Source organism: Zingiber officinale, chromosome 8A (assembly GCF_018446385.1).
Source record: "Zingiber officinale cultivar Zhangliang chromosome 8A, Zo_v1.1, whole genome shotgun sequence".
NCBI classification, from domain to species: Eukaryota; Viridiplantae; Streptophyta; class Magnoliopsida; order Zingiberales; family Zingiberaceae; genus Zingiber; species Zingiber officinale.
Genome location: NC_056000.1, coordinates 33,916,476 through 33,936,453, shown reverse-complemented (window position 1 = coordinate 33,936,453; position 19,978 = coordinate 33,916,476). Strand labels below are relative to the sequence as shown.

The 19,978-nt window shown below is 47.4% G+C and overlaps 1 protein-coding gene across 1 annotated transcript; it reads right to left on the bottom strand.

Moving 5' to 3' along the window:
• Positions 1-8,292: 8,292 nt before the first annotated feature.
• Positions 8,293-10,543, bottom strand: LOC122008390 (ankyrin repeat-containing protein ITN1-like). Its single transcript, XM_042564103.1, has 4 exons — positions 10,261-10,543; positions 9,770-10,189; positions 9,279-9,688; positions 8,293-9,191 (listed from the first exon to the last, which is right to left on the bottom strand). Exons 1-4 carry the CDS (start codon positions 10,340-10,342, stop codon positions 8,349-8,351), a joined length of 1,755 nt encoding a protein of 584 aa, XP_042420037.1. The 5' UTR covers positions 10,343-10,543; the 3' UTR covers positions 8,293-8,348.
• Between the last annotated feature and the right edge of the window lie 9,435 nt (positions 10,544-19,978).

Below are 19,978 nucleotides of genomic sequence, written 5' to 3'. Positions count from 1 at the left end.
CCCCCGATGTTTCCTTTGTCCTTTTGTCTCTTCTGTTCCCGCGCCGAGCGGCCAGCCGCTCGGCAGGCATAGGTCCGACCGGGCGTAGGTATCGGTCCAACCAGGCGTAGGTATCAGTCCAGACGGGTGCTCGGCTGAGAGTGTTCCACAGCAACGATGCTTTATGCTTCAGCCAAGCGGGCTATCCGCTCGGCCAGGTGACCCTTTTCACTATAAGTGTCGGAAACCCGCCCATGGTCGGGTTGTCTTCTGTCCGGCCCGGGAAGCTCCTGGCCGAATGTCAGGTCGGCTCGGCATCCTTCCGTTCAGCCCGGCATCCTTCCGTTCGGCCCTGCATCCTTCCGTTCAGCCCGGCATGCTTCCGTTCAGCCCGGCATCCTTTCGTTCAGTAGGGCATCCTTCCGTTCGGCAGGGCATCCTTCCGTTCGGCCCAGCATCCTCCGTTCGACAGGGCATCCTTCCGTTCAGCCCGGCATCCTTCGTTCAGCAGGACATCCTTCCGTTCGGCCCGGCATCCTCCGTTCGGTAGGGCATCCTTCCGTTCGGCCCGGCATCCTTCGTTCGGCGTGAACTTGGGGTTGACCTCCACGTGTCTTTGACCCTCCGCCCATGAGGGTCCCCCGTCCTTACCACCGGATCAGGAGGAATAAGGCATACCTCATTTACCATGTCGGTTTCGGAGTTTGACTCTCCTCCTTCATTGTTGTTTTCCTCTAAAGTAGCTCCCCTTTCATCAATGCTCTGTTCTTGGTGACTCGTCATTAGTGCTAGTTCGGCATACTCCTCCAATTCGGACTCTTCTGATGATGATTCATCCCATGTTGCTTTGAGGTTCTTTTGTTTGGGTTTTCTTGACCCTTTGTCTTTGACTTTTAATTTTGAACAATTCTCTTTTACGTGTCCTTCCTCATTGTAGTTGTAGCATCGTACTTTTTTTTTTTTGTTCTGTGGAAGCTTCTTAGCCTGAAACTTGTTAAATTTGTTAGTATTAAAGAACTTTAAGAATTTTTTTACCATATAAGCTTTTTCATCTTCATTGAGAGATATGTCAAAATCTGGTTTAACCTTTCTCTTATTCAGGGTGATGTTGTTTTTCAGCTCCAAGTCCTTTCTTATGCTTGCATATCTAGACTCATGTAATTCAAATGTAGAAAATAAATTTTCTAAGATACTTACCTCAAGGTCTTGGAAATGTAATAGGCATCTACCATCGACATCCATTTGGGTGTTCTCGAAAGGTGTTAAGAGCATATCAGATTGTGTAAAATACCAAACAAGATGATAATAAAATAATAAGGTTTAATGGGCGAATAATCTTATTATATTTTTTAGGAATGTTTTGGAAATTTATCGAAGCTCGTATGATGAGTTTGAGGGAATACATTTATAGGCTTGGGAAAAATCTGTTTGGAATACTCAAAGATAAGAGTTAATCGAGAAATCAACTTAGAGTTTAATTAAATTAAACATAAGTTTATAAACCTTTCTCTTTTAAATCCTGATTCTTCCTCTTGCTCCCAATGCCGACCCTCGACCTCTTCCCTTTCTCTTCGTCTCTTCCCTTCCTGACCTTCTCTTCGTCTTCCCTAACCGACGCGCCGCCCTCAAACCACCCTCGCTTCCTCTTCTCCCTCACGCGATCTCTTTTCTTTTCCATCCTAATCTCCTCATTTTTCTTTTTCCCGACAACCTCTCTGCTCAATTTCTTTTCTTCCCCGATGCCAACGCCACAAGGGAACTGATCGACGGCAGCTGAGCATCCCTTCTCCTCCACCGTTTGCCCGAGTTCATCGAGCCACACTCGATCTCCCCTCTCCTGATCGCGGGCACGCTAGCAGCGAACTTTCTTCTGTGCCCTAGATTGCTGGATCACCGATCCACCATCGGTCATGCGACCTTCTTCATCTCTGATCGTCAAGTTCCGCCCGGCTGTTGTCCTCTCCAATCCGTCGATTTCACGCATCTGCATCGCCCCCTTCCATCTTGCTGACGCCATCACTGCGAGAAGGAGGGAGCTGTCGGTCTCTTCGTTGCCATCCATTACTGGTCGTTCTTCTCCACCTTGATGTTGTCGGCCAAGCAGCAGCAAACGTCATGCGACCAGCTGTAGTCATCGCAGGTCCGACATGGATGTCGGCTACAGATGTCGAGCTCCCTCACTGGTACCATCGCCCACCACAGCGCCACCAAGCGTCGACCAGTTTCGTTACCGTAGGAAGCCCATCACTGTCGATCCGTAGTTATCTGGAGATCTATTTCCTCACTAGATTTTGGAGGAGGACAACCAACGGTGGCGCCATCTTCTCATCAGATTCGAAGTAGAGAGCTCCACTTCCTCATAGTTGGGTACGGGTAAGTTTGGAAATGGTTTATGTTTAACCTAACCTAATGTGATGATCAAATGGTTGATGCTATGGTTAACCCTTATCAAATCATTTGGACGAATTAGATTAAGGTTACTGATGGGTTAGATCTGATTTGATTAATAAAGGAAACTTAACCAATATTAATCAATAATGTGGGATTAGTTATTGGTTTCAGAATGTGATATAGCTATATGTAACATATGTAATTAGATAAGTTACATATGTGATGTAGGGCATTGATTTGGGGAGAGGATCATGACGTGAAGTTTATTTCTGATACGATCTTCATTTTTGAGGCAGATGCCTTTGACTTATCTTTTTGATATTATCATTCTGATATGCTTAGTGAGTTATAACTAATAGTAATAGTTATGCTTATATCTGCTTGGTATGCCACTACTTGATACCGTAGTTTACCATATTATTATCTGTTATGCATTTATGCTTATGTTCTCTTAATTCTTGCATTGTGTACTTATGTAGTGACATATAATGCATTACCGGACACAGGTCTAGCTAATAGATTTACTTGGCATGTGTACCTAGTTTACTACTTGGCATGTGTACCTAGGTTTATTACTTGACATGTGTACCTAGATCATTGATATGGACTTGATTTCCCTTTTGGTACACATTATGAGGAGGTTGGTATTTTTAGGATTACATGCTTAGTATCATGCATCATTTTGCATGATTGTAAGCTGAGTGATTGTCGGCTCCATTATTATTGAGCACATCGTCAATTACATGGATTTGCACACACAACCACTCATGGGTTAGTGGTATATCAGACAGGATGTGTTGCAGCAGGTTGCTCTGTCAGAGCTCCGCCGGTCCGCTCATGGGTAGTGTGATTGCAGCGTGGTAGCGGACAGGGATCCCTTCTCTTGACTATGACACAGGGAGATGAGAGCCTTGAGCTCCCCCCACTATGATTTGGAGTAGGAGGATAGGTGTACTCTGACAGCATACTGTCCACTCGGTCACTCAGAAGTAGTGATGGCAGAGTGCACAATTGTCATAACCCTACCCACTCGACCTCACCATTGTGTGTGAGGTGGTTTGCTGGTGTCAGGGGTGATCATGTCATTTGCATCATATGCATGGATTGCATGTATTGCTTATGATTGCTGCATTTTAGATACTACATTTTTGTGGTTGCATGTGATTGACATACATACAGGAGACATGATGTGTTTGGTCTGACGATCCTTATATCTGGATAGGAGGTCCTAGTGAGTACAGCTTCTTTGCTTGTTCAGTTTTCGCATTTCCTATTTTTGATCAAGAGGTTGTACTCCATAATTATTAATGGTAGATATATCTTACTATGCATGTTAGCTTGATACCCGCTGAGTTGTTGAACTCACCCCGTTGCTTTTTTTCTATTTCAGGTTGAGGTTGTTAGGAGGTTCCAGTCGCTAGTCCCCCACCTCGTGTCGATATAGTTTATACTTTCAGACTTTGTTTCCTTGTTTTGTGATCTACATGTGTGTGATGTGTAGATCTTGTACTCCTGGATGTTATATCGAGTTTTGGTCTACTACCCTTGTTTTCCGCTGTGGTAGTTTTTACATTGTGGGTTGTGTTTTCCTCGTTGTAGTGGAGTAGGTTTTTATTAAACTACGTGGTTGTGATTGTCAACCGAAGGCTATACTATATAAACTGCATAGATTGTTTATTTAATTATTGTATATGTTCCGACCGTGTTGGCCGAGGATTGAGAGGCCTTGAGGGTTGTGTAGTCAGTATCAAATTGTCACCCATACAAGGGAGATGTTACCGGAATTTCCTCTAGTAGAGACTCCCCCAGGAGCGTGACAAATTGAGTCGCAGTTTGTTACCAGTACTCCGAGGTTCGTCAGTCCGGTGATAAACTCCTTAATCTTTCCTATAATTGGGCTACCGTTTCTCCTTCTTACATATGGAAGTTTGTCAACTGATTTCTGAGTAAGTCTCGTCTTGCTAGCTTAGCCTCCGATGTCCCTTCGTGCAACTCTAAGAATATCTAGCAAAGTTCCTTGGTGGAGTCGTAAGCACTGATCTAATTGACTTCTTAACGCGGTAGAACATTTACCAAATGAAACTCTACTTTATCGTTTGCCACAGAGTTGGCTTACTCCTTCTTACTTCAAAATTATTCTTCTTTTTCGACTTCTTGCTGATTTATAGGTGCTGCAAAATCATATTTAATTGTAAGTAATATGTCAAAATCTATTTTAAAAAGTATCTCCATTTTCTTCTTCTATGTAGTGAAGTCTCTTTCGAACTTCGGTGGATGAATGCTTGCTCCGGCTATTTGTGCTTTACACGATTTTAAGTCCTTCTGAAGCGATTTTGCTCTGATACTAGCCACTTGTAGGTCCCGTTGAGGCCGGCTAGAAGGAGTGAATAGCCTGCAAGTTAGATTACAACTTTCTTTTGCTTTCCAAATCTAGTAAAGATAAACACAAGTTCATTGAACAAGAAATAATAAACATAAATTCAAGGAGAGGTGACATTTACTTAGTTTGTAATCTGGGAAGTTGCTAATCTAAGACAGTAAAAGCTCTAATAGCAAAATCTCCTTTTGATGAAGGCGGAATAGCCTCTTACAGTATTGAAAGTGTAGAATGTAAAACAGAATTAGAATTAAAAGCACAGAGTTTGTTAACAAGTGTTGTGCTTAACTCCTAAGATCAAAACTCTATTTATAGCCTATTGGTCAAATTTATATGTTGGCTGACATGGCAGCTCTGGGCACCTGGAGCAAGTCTGGGTACTCTTAGCAGTGCACCTTATCTACTTCGTGATAGAATGTTCTCGGTACCCAGGTGCCTAGACGCGGTCCAAGCACCTGAAGTTTTACTGACGTGGACTCCAAACATCATCCTCGCAGTATCATCTCGATGGGGCACCTGTGCTGGCCCAAGGAGGTATGGGCGCCCCAACTAAGTACAGACACATAAATAAGTCAACTTCATGTTGATTATTCTAGCTATTCCGGTCACTTGAGTGATTCTTTGGTCATCTAGAGTTGATCCCACCTAAACTCAACTCAGGCTTTCTCCTTAAACAGTCTTCCACTCCGACTTCTCGTCCCTAAAAAGTGTCACACACGTCCTTCTCGTCGATTGACGTACTCTTTCATAGCTTTTCATCCCTCAGATGCACTGAGTCCATCGACTATCTTCCCGTGTCATTCTTCTCGCTTGTTTCATCTTTCACTCGACTTTCTGTGTTCCTAAGTTCCTGCACACTTAGACGCAAAGTATCAAATAATGTAGAACCTAACTTAACTAAGTTGATCACATCAAAATCAACCCAGGGTGTTTACTCCATTTGCTTCAAGCAACAATATAGATCTAGTTTGGCACAATTGATGATTTTTCATAACTTATTATTACGTTTAGCAACTAGTAGGCAAGAGATAAACTCAAAATATTTTTTAAATCCACGCTCACTATATTACTGTTGTAGGAGAACATTCGATACATGAAAAGTGGAGAAAGTTTTTTCTAATAAATCTTGATTAGTAATTTTCTCTCCATAAAGTATGAGTTTGGAGCTAATCTTGAATAGTGTTGAGTTATAATCACTTACAGATTTAAAAACTTGTAGATGGAGATGCTTCTATTCATAACGGGCTCTTGGGAGAACTATAATTCTTTGATAGTCAAATCTTTTTGTCAAATTCTTCCAAAGTTTTTGTGGTTCTTTTATAGTGAGTTACTCAACTTTCAATCCATCATCAAGATAATAAAGGAAAATAAGTATTTTTGCACGATCATGCAAAAATTCGTTGTTTCCTTTTTTTATTGTATCTCCTAAGCTCTTAGCAATAAGGTGAATCTCGACATCCAAAATTTATAACAAATAATTTTTTCCAGTTAAATCAAATGCTTCAAATTCAAAATTTATAATATTTATCAAGCAACCTATATATAAAATATTTTTTAAAAAAATAATTAGAATAATATTATTTATAGAACAAATGTGTTACTATTTGAAGTAATGAAATATTTGTGTCCATATAAAAATATTATAGCAACAAAAATTTAAAAAATATATATATTAAATAAACATATCATAATATGATCAAATCGAATATATATTTAATATTATTAAAGAATATTGACAAATATTATATCTTTAATCAAAATTCTTTAGAAATATTGATATATATATATTTATCGTAAATCAATATTCTCAAAGAATCTTCATAAAACTTATATCTTAGATAAATATTTTTAAAAAATATTGATAAATCTTTTATCTTTATATTTTAAATTGTAGATCTCAACAGAAGTTCATGTCCGATTATTTTAGGAGCACATTGAATTAAAATTTGTACTAAATATGAATTTAGAATTTATGCTACTTTAAGAGTATCAATATTAAATCTAAATATTGTGCTTTTATAAGTATTAATATAAAATAAAAAATTTATGTTATTTCAAGAGTTTTAAAAAACTAAGAATAAGGATATTTTAAGTTCATACGTTAAAGAGTGTCCATGCTTAAAACATGATATAATTAAGAGACCTACTTTCCCCCTACCTGACACCCTCACCTCCCGGTCCCACTCATTTTTTTTATCTTTATACCCTTTATTCAGTGTTGACGTTTTTTTTTTTACAAATTTTTATTTTTTTTTAATCAGTTTTTTTATCAAAATATTTTTAACGGTTTTATTTTTTAATCAGTTTTTTTTTATCATTTTTATTCTTTTTAAATAATTTTTATTATATATTTATCATGGTAAATAATATTTATTTAATATTAAAAAAATAGTATAATTTTTTAATATTTTATTTATTTTTTAATGGTATATTTTCACATTCTACACACTCTCTTCCAGCTCCTATTATTTACCTTTATACTATTTTTTTATTCCATTTTTTTTATTTTTTATTAAGTATTTTCTCAGTAAAAATATCATACCTATAATCTGAGATCGGATTCTATGTCCCTAATTTTTTCTGTCCCCGTGTTTCACTCGTCGCCTCCAGCCCACTATCGGTGACCTTTGACCGTCGTCCCGACCAGAACTATACCCTATGGGGAAGGTAAACCCAGGGGGATTGCCATCGACACGATCGACATCGGTATTCGACCGAATCTGAGCAGGGGCTCAGATCGACGGTGAAGGAAAGTCTGCTCAGATCCGGTCAAATTTAATTTTGACGCTGATCGCGCCGATGCAACCTCACTACATTCACCTTCCCCCTATGATATAATTTTAATCGAGGCGGCAACCGAGAGCCTCCGATGGTGCCGTTGACAGTGGACTGAGGTGATGAATGGGAACAAAAATAGGTGATATTGAAATAGAAGATTCGATCTCTTGTAATGTTTTATTTTTTTTAATAGTAGATTTTAGGGGTTATTATTTATAAAAAAATTTAAAAGTAAAATATAGATAAAAATAAAAAAAATTGATGAAAAAATAATAAATAAAATTTAATAAAAAAATAAACTAAAGAAGTAAATAAAATTGGAAAAAATTAAAGAAGTAAATAAAATTAGAAAAAAAAAACTTGTTATTTAAAGGAGGGGGTGAAAAGGTGATTTAATAGAGGAGAGAGAGGGGGGTGGGCTGCGGTGGAAAAAGTTATTTACTATAATTAAATAGTCAAACAATCATTCAATGATAAAAAAATAAAGAATTATCTTATATTTTATTTCTATCAAACACTCATATTTATAAGATAAATAAAATAAAAGATAAATAGAGTGATATAAAAATAAAAGAATATAATCATTCATCCATTAACAACCAAATTAAATTATTTCTCTATTATAACATTATTATATTTTTATTTTAAAAATAGTTTTATTTTACTTCCGGAAATTCATACAAATGGCGTCGGATGAAGTACGTCCTAATTTATCACCCTTGTCCCTTACGGCCTGACGCAGTTCTACAGGTCATGAAATAAATGAATTATATTTTTTCAAAATTTTAAACTTTTTTTAATAATTGATCAATAAATTAATTAATTAAATGGCATAAACGGGATGGAACTGATCGGAATCGGAGAAATCGCGATGCCACGAAACGGAGCTTATCCTCGTCGCCGTCGACAACTTCTCCCTTCGCCTGCTCCGTCGAAGCCGCTTCGACTTCACCACGAAGTACGTCATGGCAGCGAGCACCCCGGCCATGATGGCGCCGCCGACCACCGTCACCAGCACCCCCGCCCACCGCACCCTCCGTCCCACTACGATGTACGCCGCCGACAGGAAGGCCACGGTGGTGCACACCGACGCCAGCCACATGAGCTTGTTGATCACCTCCACCACCCTCCTCTCCGCCCTGGTCTCCCGCCGCACCACCGTGATCTGCACCACGACCACCGCCAGCGACGTGAACAGAGCAGCTGCGTTGGAGAGGAAGAAGACGCGAAAAGGGGTGCCGCGAGCGGCGACGGCCGAGCCGTTGCGGTCGTCGCTGCCGCCAGGGACCGCGAAGATGGAGGCAAAGGCGACGGAAGCGAAGAGGACGGCGACGACGGTGACGGAGTTGGTGGCGTTGGCGATGCCGTCGCGGTGGAGCTTGCGGAGCTCCTTGGCGATGCCGTGGACATTGCGGTTCGTCTTCCGGCTCTGCTCCAGCTGGGTGAGCACGTCGTGCTTGATCTCCTTGACGGCGCGGCGGAGCTCGCCGTCGCGGGGCTGGTTGAGGTCTTGTGCGCGCAGCGCGCCGTGGCGGGAGAGGATCTCGCGGATGGCTGCGGACTCATCGGAGAACGTCAGTTCGTCGACCATGTCGTACGCCGTCTTGTGCTCCCTCGTCAGGGCGTTGACGTGCGTGTCGGGCAGTAGAAGAAGAAGATTCACTATCTGAATTAATCGATAAAAAAATATTCAAAAAAAAATTAATCTTTCGAAAGAATCGACGGATCTGGTGGCAGTAAAGATCCTGAGTACCTCTGCTCTCTTCTTTCTGGTGGCGACATGCAACGCCGTGTTCCCGAACTTGTCCGGCATCATAACAATGGCGGGATCGGCGTCCACGATCGCTGTTATCACGTCATGGTCGCGGCCCTTGGCGGCCATGTGCAGCGCCGTCTGCCCTTTCGCGTCCGTCCTCCGGGCCAGCTGCGGGTCCTTCTCCAGCAGAGCCGTCACCGCGGCGGCGTGGCCGTGCCGGGCGGCGAAGTGCAGGGCGTTCTTCCCGTTCCGCTTCGCCACCTCCACCATGCTCACCTCCTGCGCGAGCAGCTGCTTGATCACCTCGGTGTGCCCTCTCGACGCCGCCGAGATCAAAGGGGTGGTGTTCGACGGCCCGAAGGTCTTGCTGAGGAGCGGATCGTGGCGAAGCAGCAACTCCACGACGCCTGCGATCGATCGAAGACATTGTTTGTTGATTAAGCCGGGTTTTAATGGAGAAGAAGATCGAAAGGTTTAATTTTGTCCACCTTGACGTCCTTCTTTGACGGCGACGTGGAAAGCGTCGAAGCCGGACCTGTTCTTCCGCAGCAGGCAATTCTTGTCGGCGTACTTGAGTAGCTCCGCCATCACGGCGAGGTGCCCCTTCTCCGCCGCCGTGAACAGAGCCGTCTCCCCGAACACGTTCGTCTCCTGCACGACCGCAGTCATCTCCGCCGCCATCTTGTCAACCACCTCTCCCTCCTCCATCTGCTCGGCCACGTTGGCGAGGATCCGAAGCACGGCTGCCAGGTCGCCTCGCCGCGCAGCGAGGTGGAGCTCGGTGTCATTATGCCGCCCCGTCACCTGCTTTACGTACTTCTTCTTCGGTTGCTGTTTCTGGTCTATCCGCTTGTCGGAGCTCGACGGCGCCAGAGCCGGCGTCCCAATTTTGAGATTCTTCTCCTCCTCTGCGATAAAAAGGAATCAAATTTACGAGCGGAAGGGCAATAAATCACTCCGGGAGGTTCAAAGGCGGTACCTTTCTGGGCCTCCATGGACGTTAATGGCGGCGGCCGCTGCTCTAATGCGGCGGCGGGAGGCAAATGGGATTGATTAAGCATTCTGGGAACGATTGGGGGACGGCTGAGGAGGGAGACTAAAAAGAGGCAGGGGCGAGGTGGTGATGGGCCTGATGGCGATGTTGCAGGGGAGGAAGGAGCGAGGAAGGACAACGAGGGTGAAATGCGCACGTCTCGAGCTTTTTCTTCCTCGTGGCCCCTTGATGTCCCACTGAGAGAATGAAACGCAGCCGACACCACCGCCACTGCATTTGGCTACAAGGCGACGACCAACGACTCGCCCACCAAAATGGAGTAAAGAGTTAACTTCTTTCTTTATATATAAATTTAGCATTTATCAGAATAGATAAACTATGTTTCACGTTTCTCTGTTTATTTTGCCTATCAATTTTTTTTTTAATTCTCTTACAAAATTTAAATCATTAAAATAGTCTTCACTTAAATTTTATAAATATCTAAATTACAAATCCTACTTTTTCAAATTGGCAAATTTCATATTGTTTCAAAATATTTGTTTTCCTTTTCATCGCGATCATAAAATTTTATTATCTTTTAACTTTAAATTAACTTATTACGGCTTTTTTTAAAAAAAAATTAATGGAAAATAAAATTATTATTAATTAAAATAAGCAAATGTGTACCCTCATAATATCACGATGCTATTTTCTTCCTAATCTACTCAAATACATTATTGCTCCTTGATCCTGTCCGAACATTGAGTCAACGGACACTAGGCACGTGGCGCTCTCCGAACTGACGACGTGGATCTCTGACCGGCCGTACGAATCTCCGACGAACCTGCAAAGAAGTCGGGCCGGGAAGGGGTTTCCCGACGACGACCCTCCGACGCTCAAGTCAGGCAAGAGGAAATGAGGAAATGGCTCCAAAGATGCGAGAGCGCGTAGATTGCGTAATTCTGTGTGTGCATGTACCTCCGATGAAGTATGAGGGCTCTTATATAGAGCTGCGGAGAGGCTTGGGCACACCTACCGAGGCGTACACGTGTCCTATACCATGCCGTAGTATGGGATTGCCAGAGGAGCATGTCTGACACCATCCTGCTATAGTCTGAGCACCTCTCTGATGGGACAGCGGAACCTTCCGTCGTACGATTCTGCGTATGGCCTGGTCGTCGCATATACCTGGTGTCAAAGGATGATGTTTCCCAATGTCCCCTTGTCCCTGCCCCCTTTCTTTCCCCCCAGCCGAGCGTCCATCCGCTCGGCCGACATCGGTCCGACCGGGCGTAGATATTGATCCGATCGGGTGCTCGGCTGAGACTGTTCCTTCACAGCATTCATGCTTTACGCCTCGGTCGAGCGGGCTACCCGCTCGGCCCAGCGACCCTGTTCACCATGAGCATCGGGAACCCGACTCCCCATCGAGTTGTCTTTGATTCCGCTCGGACCCGTTCGGTCGGTCGACCCACTCCTTCGCCGATCGGCTGGCCTTCCATTGACCATTTTTCCTTTTGACCTCCACGTGGCGTTGACTCCCCTCCAGAGGGGGTCCCCCGATCTTACTGTCGGATCACTTGCCTTCCCTTCAAGTCTAATCGAAGGAGGCGCATAGTCCGACTGACTGGACGTCCGTTGCGCCGAGCGGCGCATCCACGAAACTATCCTCCGCTCGGCCCGTGTGGAGATAGCTTCGGCCTCAGTCAACGCCACCTTCCCTCGGATCTCCTCGGAATTTGCGCTAATCTCCGTCATTAAGGTCGAGCACGCGCTCATTAAATGTTATCCTGTGGTCGAATGCCACGTGGCACTGCTGCCGTCATCGTACGGCAGCAGCGTCGCTAGCGACGAGACCGAGGCGGTTTAAAATGGACGGCCCGATGTGTGCTCCGGTTCCCGTGACCTGCATCCAACGGTGGAGGCCGCTCGGGCTCAGCCCTATAAAGCCTTCGCCTTCTCGCCGCATTTGCGTCTTCGCGTGTCCCGTAGCCTCCTTTGGCGTTTCAGTGCTCCGGTGATCTCGTTGCTACTTCTTCCGGGGACTTCGTGTTCCTCGTCGATCTCTATTCTTCTCTGTAAGGTTTTTCTTCTTTTCTATCTTTGGTTTTCTCTACATTTCTTTCCCGAGTTTTGGTCCTCTGGGCGCTGTCTCGTTTGTCGTTCTCTTCTTTCTATTATCTGCCTTTTGTGGTTTCGTCCGTTCGGATAATGGTCAGTTCTTCTCAACCTCAAGACCCAGCCCTCGGCCCATGGTATACCACCATGGAGTCGCGCTTCGATCGGTGCGACGCCGATATTCTGATGAACAAATTTGACATCCCCTCTGATTTTGAAATTATCTTACCCTCCCCTTCCGCTCGACCACACAAACCGCCGCGCGGGGCTTTTCTGTGTTTTCCGCGACTAGTTCATAGCCGGTCTGCGCTTTCCAATCCATCCCTTCATCGCTGAAGTTTGTAATTTTTTCGGCATTCCGCTCGGAAGCCTAGTCCCTAACACTTTCCGCCTTCTATGCGGCGTCGTCGTCTTGTTCAAAATTCACAACATTCCCCTCCGGCCGGAGGTCTTCTACTTTTTTTATTATCCTAAACAGTCCGAGCTGGGCACTTACATATTCCAGGCTCGGCCCGGTTTAGTTTTCTTCAACAAACTTCCCTCTTCCAATAAACATTGGAAAGAGTATTATTTCTGTCTCCGTCTCCTCGAACGGGCCTCTTTCCGGACCCAGTGGCAGGTCGGACCGCCAATCTCCCCCGAGTTGAAGAGGTTCAAGACCCGACTGGAATATCTTCACGCTGCCAACATGCTAGCCGGTCTGAAGTTCAACATCAACAAGTTTTTGCCTGAAGGGGTGATGTACATATTTGGCCTGAGTCCGATCAGGACCCTCCTACCAAGCGGCTTCGGTAAGAATTTTACTTGTGCATTTGCTTTGATTGCTAACTGATTTTCTCCTTTTTCCTTCGCAGCGGACATCGTCATGGAGTCCGTGATGGCCGGCATTTTGAAGAGGAAAGCAGCGGCGCTCGAGGCCGCAACTGCCAAAGAGATGGAGACGCTTGGCATTGAGCCGGTCGGCTCCAACGAAGGGGAGAGCGACACGAATGCGGGGGAGTCGGCCGCTCAGGCTTCTCTGCCGAAGCCGGCGGTTGGCATAACTTCTAGCCGAGAACCTTCCGCCCGGGAGGAAGGCTCCGCTCAGGAGGAAGAGCGCCCTCTTCGACAAAAGAGGCGCCGAGCGGAGACACCCCTTCGATCGGCTACTTCCGCGGTTCAGCCGCCCGAACGGACCATCGCCGATTCTCGCGGCAAAGCCCCCGCAGTTGAGGCGATTTCATCCGATCGGACTCCGTCTCATCTGGATGCGTCCGCGGACCCCCTCGAGGCTATTCCTGTCAGCGCCCTTCCGGCTGCTCCCCGCCGAGTCGAACGTTCGGCGATTTTGTCACAATTCTCTGCGCCGGCCTCCGATCCTTCCCCAGCTTCCGCCCAGACGACTCCCGGTCGGCACCGTACCATCAGGGTCTCCTTGCATCTCCCCACCGAAGAGTTGATGCCTGAATCCGAACGACCCACCGTGCCCGAGCACATGATCACAATGAAGGGGCCCCTAGCCGAGATGTGGGCCGACGCTCGGGCGCGCGTCGCGATGATTCCGCTCAGCGATCTGACCAACAGCCATATGCAACAGGTCACTGGGGTAAGTATGTTTTCTTTAAGTCCCTTACGCATTCTTTCCGGTCGGCTATTAACAATCTTGCTTATGTCAGAGATGAGTGTAGGAGATCGCCGTCTCTAATCGTCTGGCCATGGCGGACGAGGAGCTAAAGAGGCTACGGAGTTCGGGCGGCGCGCCTTCCCAGGGTCCATCATATACTGAGCTGCAGAAAAAGCTCAAGAAGACCCAAGCTCTGCTGGCGGCGGAGCAAAAGAAAATGGCCGACCAGGCGCATACTCTGTTCGAGCTCGATCGACAGGTCAAATCACTTGACCGAAAAATAAGCCTGGCCACCGAGCGGAAGAAGACGGCCATCGTCGACCTGGAGAAGAAGAATGTCGAGGCTCGGGGCCTGGAGCAAAGGGTTAAGGAGCTGATGGATCAGCTGGCCGGCGAGAAGGCGGCCCGATCGGACGTGGTGACTAAACTTGAGGCTGCCTTGCAAGAACACCAGGCCGCCGCCGACGCCTCCCGAGCGGCCCTCAAAGAATACCAAGAGGCTGAGCCAGGCCGGGTCGCCGCCTTGAGGCAAAATTACATCCGTTCGGTCGAATTCTCCGAAAAAGTCTGCGAACGGATGTACACTGCCTTCGAGCTTGCTATGAATGCCACCACAACCTACTTGAAGTCCAAGGGTCAGCTTCCCGGACTTCGTCATCATCCCGGCCCAGGACCAAGCAACGCTCCTCAGCACCATCCCACCGGACATTTATGATTTCCTTGAGTAGACATTTTTATGTAATTCGGCCGCTCGGCCAAAGACTATCTTTTTTTGTAATTCGGCCATTCGGGCTTAATTCCTCTATTTTCAATGAAACATTTATCTGCGTTGTGCAACTTCATTTTTACTTTGCATGCTTGTGGGTGATTGGTGGAGCATATGACACACAACTTGGCCAACTAGGCCTCCCGAGCGAGCGTAGGTGACACTCAACTTGTCACTACTTTCCCTTGCCGCTTATCTTCAAACGCCTTTCGCTCCGACCGGAGGGTTTATAGTCGTCGGCGCGACTCTCGATTTTTAACATCGGAGCTCGACGGTCTTCCGGCCGAAGGGTTTATAGTCGCCGGCGTGACTCTCGATTTTTAACGTCGAAGCTCAACGGTCTTCCGGCCGGAGGGTTTATAGTCGCCGGCGCGACTCTCGATTTTTAACGTCGGAGCTCGACGGTCTTCCGGCCAGAGGGTTTATAGTCGCCAGCGCGACTCTCGATTTTTAACGTCGGAGCTCGACGGTTCTTCCGACCAGAGAAATTATAGTCGCCGGCGCGACTCTCGATTTTTAACGTCGGAGCTCGACGGTCTTCCGCCCGGAGGGTTTATAGTCGCCGGCGCGACTCTCGATTTTGAACGTCGGAGCTCGATGGTTCTTCCGCCCGGAGAGTTTATAGTCGCCGGCGTGGCTCTCGATTTTTATCGTCGGAGCTCGACGGTTCTTCCGACCGGAGGGTTTATAGTCGCCGGCGCGACTCTCGATTTTTAACGTCGGAGCTCGACGGTTCTTCCGACCGGAGGGTTTATAGTCGCCGGCGCGACTCTCGATTTTTAACGTCGGAGCTCGACGGTCTTCCGGCCGGAGGGTTTATAGTCGCCGGCGCGACTCTCGATTTTTAACGTCGGAGCTCAACGGTTCTTCCGCCCGGAGGGTTTATAGTCGCCGGCGCGACTCTCGATTTTTAACGTCGGAGTTCGACGGTTCTTCCGACCGGAGGGTTTATAGTCGCCGGCGCGACTCTTGATTTTTAACGTCGGAGCTCGACGGTTCTTCCGACCAGAGGGTTTATAGTCGCCGTCGCGACTCTCGATTTTTAACATCGGAGCTCGACGGTTCTTCCGACCGGAGGGTTTATAGTTATCGGCGCGACTCTCGATTTTTAACGTCGGAGCTCGATGGTTCTTCCAACCGGAGGGTTTATAGTCGCCGGCACGACTCTCGATATTTAACGTCGGAGCTCGACGGTCTTCCGGCCAGAGGGTTTATAGTCGCCGGCGCGACTCTCGATTTTTAACATCGGAGCTCGACGGTTCTTCCGACCGGAGGGTTTATAGTCGCCGGCGTGACTCTCGATTTTTAACGTCAAAGCTCGACGGTCTTTCGACCGGAGGGTTTATAGTCGCCGGCGCGACTCTCGATATTTAACGTCGGAGCTCGACGGTCCTTCCGATCGGAGGCTTTATAGTCGCCGGCGCGACTCTCGATATTTAACGTCGGAGCTCGACGGCCTTCAAGGCTAATTTCAACATGGATGGTATACGCCCTGCCGAGCGGCACGGGGTCTTCATGCAGTTGTCCGTTCGTCATATAATGCTAAATGTGTTTTATCACTTTGCTTCCTGCATTAAAGGGACACAGGCGACCATACAAAAAATGAATTACATCGGCGCACCTCTCACCCAGCTCGGTATGGCTGGAGATTATTTGCGCTCCACGGTCGATCCAGCTGCCGTCCATCTTCATCCTCCAAATAATAGGTGCCCGAGCGGAGCTTTTCGATGACTTTGAAGGGCCAACCCAAGGAGCCTCCAGTTTGCCAACGTCCCCGACCGGCTTCACTTTCTTCCACACTAGGTCGCCGACCTGGAATGCTCTTGGGATCACGCGCCGGTTGTAGTTCTGCTTCATTCTCTGCCGGTAGGCCATCAGCCGAACGGACGCCTTGGCTCGCTCCTCGTCGATCAAGTCCAACTCCATATTCCTCTGCTCGGCATTGTCATCATCATAGTTCTGGATCCGGACGGACTCTACGCCGACTTCAATTGGGATAACTGCTTCGCCGCCGTACACTAAATGGAATGGCGTGACGCTCGTTCCCTCCTTTGGGGTAGTGCGGATAACCCATAGTACGCCCGACAGCTCGTCTACCCAACTTCCTCCTATGTGATCAAGTCGAGCCCGAAGAATTCTGAGGATTTCTCGGTTGGTTACATCCGCTTGTCCGTTGCTCTGGGGATATGCCACGGAGGTTAAGTGTTGTTCAATGCCATAACTTTTGCACCATTCTTCGAGCTGCTTCCCGACGAACTGTCGCCCGTTATCATATACGAGCCGGCGAGGAATGTCAAACCGACAGATTATATGCTGCCAGATAAATCTTTTTACCATCTGCTCGGTGATCTTGGCCAGTGGCTCGACCTCCACCCATTTGGAAAAATAGTCGACCGCCACTAGTAGAAACTTCCGCTGACCGGTCGCCATAGGGAACGGACCTACGATATCCATTCCCCATTGATCGAACGGACAGGACACAATAGATGCTTTCATCTCCTCAGCCGGTCGGTGGGAGACGTTGTGGTACTTCTGGCAGGAGAGGCACGTCGCGACGGTCCGAGCGGCGTCTACCTGCAGGGTTGGCCAAAAGTACCCGGCCAGCAGGATCTTCCTAGCCAGTGATCGTCCGCCCGGATGTCCTCCGCATGATCCTTGGTGCACTTCCTGGAGGATGTACTCCGCGTCCTCCGAGCTCACACATTTCAAAAGCGGGTGGGAGAAAGCCTTTTTGTAAAGTTGGTCTCCAACGAGCGTGAACCGACCGGCTCTCCTCCTCAATAGATGTGCTTCCTCCCGATCGGACGGTGTCGCGCCCGAGCGCAGAAACTCCGTGATGGCTATCCTCCAGTCGCTCGGGAAGGCGAGGCCCTCCATCCGGTCAATGTGCGCCACCAAGGCTACTTGCTCAATTGGCTGTTGGATGACGACCGGTGATATTGAACTTGTGAGCTTGGCTAACTCATCTGCCGCCTGGTTCTCTGCTCGGGGTATCTTCTGAATAATGACTTCTCTGAAGTGGGTCTTGAGCTTTTCGAAGGTCTCAGGGTAGAGCTTGAGCCGAGCGTTGTTAATCTCAAAAGTGTCCGAGAGCTGCTGGACGGCCAACTGGGAGTCTGAATGGAGTGTCACCCGACCGGCGCCTGCATGTCGGGCTACCTGCAAACCGGCTATAAGGGCTTCATACTATGCTTCATTATTTATGGCTTTGTAATCCAGCCAGACGGATAGATGCATCCGTTCTTCTTGGGGAGAGAGTAATAGCACACCAATCCCGCTCCCGAGCCGGGTGGACGATTTATCCACAAATATTTTCCACATAGCTTCGGGCTCGGACTTTTGCACTTCGGTAACAAAATCTGCTAAGGACTGCGCCTTTATCGCCGAACGGGGTTGATACTGAATGTCGAATTCACTCAACTCCGTTGTCTATTTGATGAGCCGTCCGGATGCTTCTGGGTTCAGCAGCACTCTTCCCAATGGGCTATTTGTCCGAACGATGATTGTATGTGCTAGGAAATAAGGACGAAGTCTCCGAGCGGTGAGGACCAAAGCAAAAGCCAGCTTCTCGAGCCCAGTGTAGCGAGATTCAGCATCTTTTAAAATATGGCTCAAGAAGTACACTGGTTGTTCTTCACGGCTCGTCCTCACTAATGCCGAGCCTACTGCCCGCTCGGTTGAGGATAAATAGATACAGAGCGGCTCACCTACAGCTGGCTTGGCTAACACGGGCAGGGAGTTCAGGTATGTCTTCAGCTCTTCAAACGCCCGATCGCATTCCTCGTCCCAATGAAACTTAGTAGCTTTGCGCAGAATCTTGAAAAAAGGGAGACTCCGATCGGCAGTCTTGGAGATGAATCTTGACAATATCGTTATCCGCCCGGTCAGGCATTGTACCTCCCTTAGATTTCTTGGGGGCGGCATATCTTGCAACACTTTCACCTTGCTGGGATTTACCTCTATTCCTCGCTCGGTCACTATATAGCCCAAGAAACGCCCGCCTTTTGCTCCGAACAAACATTTCTGAGGGTTGAGCTTGACTTCATACTTCCTCAGTATTCGGAATGTCTCCTCCATGACCGTAAAAAGGTCAGCCGCTCAGACAGACTTGATGAGAATATCATCCACGTATACTTCTAAATTGCGTCTGATCTGCTCCTTGAATACCTTGTTCATTAAGCGCTGGTAGGTTGCTCCCGCGTTCTTCAGTCCGAACGGCATTACATTGTAACAGTAAGTGCCGTCGGCTGTGACGAAGCTGACCTTCTCTTGATCTTCTCGGGCGAGCGGCACCTGATGGTAGCCTTGATAGGCGTCTAGCATGCATATCAGCTCGCACCCGGCTGTGGAGTCCACCAGTTGATCAATCCGGGGCAGAGGGTAGAAATCCTTTGGGCATGCTTTGTTGAGATCCCAGAAATCGATGCACACCCTCCACTTGTTGCCCGGCTTGGAGACTAGCACTACATTTGCGAGCCAGCTCGGGAACTGCACCTCCCTTATATGTCCGGCCTCCAGGAGCTTCTCTACCTCCGCTCGGATGATGACATTTTGTTCGGCGCTAAAGTCTCTCTTCCTTTGCTTCACCAGCCGAGCATCCGGCCGGACGTGAAGCTCATGTTATGCTATACTTGGCGAAATTCCCGGCAGCTCATGCGTCGACCAAACGAAGACATCACAGTTTCTCTGGAGACATTTGATCACCTCCTTTTTCTGGCTTGCTTCCAGATCGGCCGCAATAAATGTGGTGGCCTATGATCGGGTCGGGGGGATCTGCACCTCCTCCTTTTCTTCATAAACCAAAGAGGGTGGTTTGTCGGTTATGGCGTTCACCTCGATTCGTGGCATCTTCCGTACGGAATTAGCTTCGGCTCGGACCATCTCGACGTAGCATCGCCGAGCCGCCAGCTGGTCTCCTCTCACTTCTCCAACTTTATCTTCAACCGGGAACTTAATTTTTTGGTAGAAGGTGGAGACGGTCGCTCGGAATTCACTGAGTGTCGGTCTCCCTAGGATAACATTGTATGCTGAAGGAGAGTCGACGACGACGAAGTTGACAGTCCACGTCCTTCTTATCGGCTCTTCTCCCAGCGAAATAGCCAGTCGGACCTGTCCGACCGGCAAAACTTCATTGCCCGTAAACCCGTAGAGGGGGGTTGTCATGGGTAGCAACTCAGCTCGATCAATTTGCAGTTGGTCGAAAGCTTTTTTGAATATGATGTTGACCGAGCTGCCTG